Raw genomic sequence first — 5265 nt, 5'->3', positions numbered from 1 at the left:
TAATAATATATAAAAAAAGTAATTAACAAATAATTAACATGTGTATATATATTTATAAAATATAAGATTAAAAATGTTTCTCTAGGCTAGCGAAAGCAGAATGAATTTTCAGAGAAGGAAGCTTGTAATTGAATATGAAGGTGTTATTTGTCATATACCATTAGGTGTCTTCTAGAGGGTATGATGATGACACTAACGACCCAAAATTTCTTTCTAGAAGCGAAAATATTCTGCTTATTTCGAAACCTTGGTTTTGACCCAAACCACGGTTTGCTGAAAATACCAAGTGTTTGGCAATTATCCGGCCCAAACCATGGATTGAGTACAAAAAGCACTTTTCCAAAAATTGCCAAACACCCCAAAGACTAAAAGAGGCCTCCTAACGCAAAACTGCACTAATAAGGTATTTATAAATTATTTATTCATGCAATTCTCATACAAACAACATGATTCAAATCTTGCTTCTGTAAGGTATTATTCACATCCTTTCCACCTCTTCTATAAGTTCTAAGCCTCTTCAGGTTTCTCACTCCAGTCACTTTTCCAGCCAATCCAGTCAATCCTTCTCACAAATACCCTACTTAACAAGAGTATCTTAAATTCGGGTTTGAAGCAACATCCCTCAACAATACGAATATATTACTGATCAACATATTCAAGTCAGTATACTACCTTTGGTTTTTATTATAAGATCTAATTTATATTTCAAATTGAACTAGTTTGAATTATAAACTAAATCTTATATTAATGACCAGAGGTAGAAAGACATACTAAGCAAGCTAATTTGCAGAGAGGCGACTGTTTTCATGCAGCCAATTGTCTTGGCTTATTTAGACAAACATACATATATACATAAACGAAAACCCTAGAAGTAGTAACATAACAGCTCCTTTCAGGCAAGGATACTTTTGTACTGATAAGTTTGCTAAAGGTAGCAACAGCAAGTACTGAATATACAAAGTATAAGGAATGAACTGTATTATGCAGCTTTCCAGGAAGAAAGAGGGGGAGTGTCAACGACCTCATATGTAGCTATTCCAGGACCAGATCTTTCTCCCTTGATCACGTCAGCAGAAGCGAAAGACTCAAGTTCAGCCATTTCTTCTGGAGTGAGCTTAAGTGACAAAGCCCCAATGTTTTGGTTCAGGTTCTCAATTTTGGTGGTTCCTGGTATAGGGCACACATCATTGCCCTGATGATGAACCCAGGTCAGTGCAAGCTGGGATGGAGTGCATCCCTTCCTTGTAGCCATTTCATTAACCCTCTCAAATATAATCTTATTGTGCTCCATGTTTTCGGGATAGAATCTAGGCAATCGCTGAAATAGGGCACAATAGGTACAAACAAGATTATATCTCAATGTCAATCTATCAACAATGGATGTTTCAAGCATAAATGTAGAATTTTGTCCATCATTTACATTGAAACAAAGTGTAAGGAAGGACAACTTTTAGATCTCAACCTTAAGAAGAGGATATATCAGTAAGAGGAGCAATGATGGAATAGAAGAAAGGCGCTGAACATATTATTCTATTCTCCCTTAAAGTTATATGTCAAGGCAACATCTAGTTCCCTGTTTGAAATTTTATAACATCTATCAGCCTCCTAGGCATAAACTGGATGGATGGAGACAAGTTTTTGTTTTAATGATCGACCTATGAAAGAAAAAAATCCGAATAAAGATGCATCATGATAACCTTCTCTCAAGCCATGTCAATTTCTCTTCTGTCAGGGTTTCATCATGCAATCTCTCCTCAGCGTTCAGACCTCAATTTTCAATGCATAAACTAATTAAGAGGGAAAAATAGGACAAAGACGGGAAGTGTAGAAGGAAAAATCAGGCTTGAATTTAACATGAGAGCTAAGCAATTTAACAATCTTTTTCTTTTCCAAAAATCATGCCACTACTCAAGATTTGTCAAAAGAGATAAGCACTTGGAACTACTCAAGATTGTGTTATGATCTTCATAATTTATCCAGGTTATAAACAAACTGATGCTAAAGTGAACGCAATCGTTGTATTATGCAAATATAATTATTAAATCCACAAGGCAGATAATCAACTAGTTTAACAAAAACATTTTACTGCTATCTAGTCTTGAATGGTAAAACCATAACTGAAGCTTTGAAGGACACAAAAGCTTAGAAGAAGCTGAGAATTATTAACTTTCACACTAGAAGCTAAGCTGGTTTATTATTATAAATGGGACCATATAAACACAAACCTTCCGAAAGTCATTCTCTGAAAAGCTTTCAACCACCTTTGCTCCTGAGGACAAGAATCCTCGTCCAAGAGGACTATATGCTACAATTCCAATGCCAAGTTCTCTAAGAATTTCACAAATGCAAAATCAGAGGTTGCAAAGCTAGACACTAATTTTTTATCAAAACACACAGTAGAGAAAAAGGAAAGATATTATGATTAACAACTTTAGTAGTTCCAACCTCACCTGCAAGTGGGAATTATCTCTTCCTCCACATCTCTTGCCCACAAGGACCACTCCAACTGCACAGCTGTTATAGGATGAACAGCGTGTGCTCTTCTGATTGTTGAAGCTGAAGCCTCAGACAAGCCAATGTATTTAACTTTCCCTTCCTCAACCAGTTTTTTGAGTTCCCCAATCTTAAAATAAATAACATGAAAATAAGTTTATGGCATAGTATCGTACATTTAGATTTTTATATATGTTAACACATCAAAAAAATTATAGGACATGTTTATCAGCTAGATCATGCACATGTTGAAAAGGATGCATGTCAAATATGGACCAATTGTCAGTTCCATTTATCAAAGTTGCATCTCCTTGAAAAGTGATGGAAGATAAATTGCAGATTCACAAAAGTACTCTTAGCTGCAAAGAATCACAGATATATCTTTACAGTGAAAACCTGAATTCTCATATAGTAAATCTAGAAAGATAGCATATGACTTAAGACTTATGAGCATATCTTTAGCCAAACCCAAAAAAAGGTATAAGATAATGTGGAGTGAACTGGTCAACCCTTGTACACAGAAAATGTACAAATGGAGGGTACGTAGAAGAAAGGGCTTCTTGATTCCATAAGTCATTGTGAAAACCGTTACTTGACCTTTTAGTCCATGTAGCACAGCCAAGATGGCAATTTAAAGAAAATTGAAGACAGTGTCTTGGTTTTAAAAAGCTAAAGATCGCACCATATAATTATGCAGCATACATTTTACAACTTGCAGGGAAAAGAATTTGATTCTGAGATTCATCTTAAATTCCTCCAATCAAAAAACTTTTAGAGCCGAATAAACCACTTGACCTTTAGAAATCAGGTCAGGTGAAGAAAAAGTTTAGGAGAATCACAATGAGCGGCCAAGGAAAGAAAATAATTACCAATAAATGACAAGTGAGACAAGTGAACAGTTGTCATTTACTACCTTGTAACTCATCATTGCATGTTGATATCTTGTTACTAGAACTTTATGGTAATAATGATCTTAGGACTTCATAGCAATTCTCCCAAAAAGTTTAGTTATAAGCACAAGGAATACCAAGAATATTGGTCCAAGGCTATAAGATTAAACAGATCTGAAACATGAGCGAAAAACCAAGGCCACAAAATGTAAAATGTACTCCAAAATCCTGATTTTCTTTTCTTTTTTTTGCAGGAAAATCGTCTCATAGGATTAAAATAACGCTCTATAGTTTTTTGGCTCAAGAGGGTGGAAATCTTTTAAGAAAACATATCAGAATCACCAGGCTCGAGCATTATATATGATTCTGTATCTATAATAAACAACTGAGGAGCCAGAACTAAGAATGATAGTTCTCAATCTGCTGCAATCTCACACTGCTAACTAATCAAGGATTTAGGTTTTTCATTATATGTATAATATCATATATGTCATATTACAAATGGACCCCAGCGTTTTGGTCCAAACCTGTTTGCCTCCCCCGGTTTAAGATATCTCATTTCAACAATCTTGTTTTTATTTTGTTACACCTGATACAATATGAATATGTGAAAGTTACAATGATAATTTATTGTCAGAGTGCGTGTAAAAACATTTTCATGGTCTTTAAGCCAGGATTGAGTTCTCAATAATGTGTACTACTTACAATCAGAGTAACTCCATTGGAATACGATATAACTCAACTTATAAGTGAAACAAACATGGAGCAATGAATCGCATGACTATTTTCGTTAAAATTTGGATACGGGATACGGGATACGTGAAACGTGTATTATTCAACAGCCTGTCTATCTTGTATCCAAATTTTAACGACAATACATAGTGAAACTGATTTTATATCAAACATAAAAACTGCAATTTACTCAGAGAAAAGAATATCCAAAGCAGATAAAAGACGGACCGTGACTTCAATAGGCACACGAGTATCAACACGATGCTGGTAATAGAGATCAATACAATCGACCTCCAGTCTCTTCAAGCTCGCCTCACATGCAGCTCTCACGTATGCAGGGTCGCCGCGTACATGAGCCTTGCCGCCGGCAAAGCTGATTCCGAATTTGGAGGCCAATTCGACCTTGTTCCTGAAACCTTCCTTCAGAGCCTGGCCGAAGAAATTCACACCCAATTCGTCAAAAACCCACAGAGTGAACAAACGCGAAGAAGCTACAAAATCAAAAAGGACCGGGAATCAAGCATACCTTTCCGAGAAGAATTTCATTTGTGTGAGGGCCGTAGGTGTCGGCGGTGTCGAGATGTGTGATACCGCTCTGGATGGCGTGGTGGATGAGAGCGATCATGTCCGGTTCGGGTTTAGGAGTGCCATAGCCAGCAGACATGCTCATGCAACCCAGTCCCTGGGCCGATACCTCCAAGCCTTGTGAACCCAGCTTGATCCTTCCCACTTTCGCCATTTCAGAGAATCTGATTTAAGCTTCCACTCTGAGTATGATAAGGTAGAAGTGCTCGACTTTGTTGTGCCTCTCGCGTCAATGTGTCCTCCTTCTACTACATCGATAAGGAAACAATGGTCTCTTGTCCTTATTACACCCTTTAAAGTCTTATCAGAGGACTTTTTGGTTTGGCTATGGGTGGCAAAAGTCTCTGCTCTGAACTTTGTGTCTTTTCGCCAGAAAAGTGTTTTTTTTTTTTTTGGGACCTTTTTTTTCGCCAGAACTTTGAAAGATTGAACTTTCAAGAATTGATTATTTATTACAGGAGAATTACAATTAGGTTTTTTAAAAAAATTACAAAATAAATTTTAAAGGTTATGATTTTTTATTCTGAAACTTATCATTATAGACTACTTAGTTTTTATTGAGATT

General features: G+C 36.3%; 1 protein-coding gene across 1 annotated transcript; it reads right to left on the bottom strand.

Moving 5' to 3' along the window:
• Positions 1–606: 606 nt before the first annotated feature.
• Positions 607–4967, bottom strand: LOC114750987 (probable aldo-keto reductase 2). The gene is made up of 5 exons (XM_028939634.1): positions 4642–4967; positions 4344–4544; positions 2451–2623; positions 2226–2328; positions 607–1318 (listed from the first exon to the last, which is right to left on the bottom strand). Exons 1-5 carry the CDS (start codon positions 4852–4854, stop codon positions 980–982), a joined length of 1029 nt encoding a protein of 342 aa, XP_028795467.1. The 5' UTR covers positions 4855–4967; the 3' UTR covers positions 607–979.
• Between the last annotated feature and the right edge of the window lie 298 nt (positions 4968–5265).

This window comes from Neltuma alba, unplaced genomic scaffold, assembly GCF_004799145.2.
Source record: "Neltuma alba isolate B1F8T4 unplaced genomic scaffold, ASM479914v2 tig00006723_pilon, whole genome shotgun sequence".
Lineage (NCBI taxonomy): Eukaryota > Viridiplantae > Streptophyta > Magnoliopsida > Fabales > Fabaceae > Neltuma > Neltuma alba.
The sequence above is the reverse complement of the archived record's forward strand: the minus strand, read 5'-3'. Positions and strand labels throughout refer to the sequence as shown.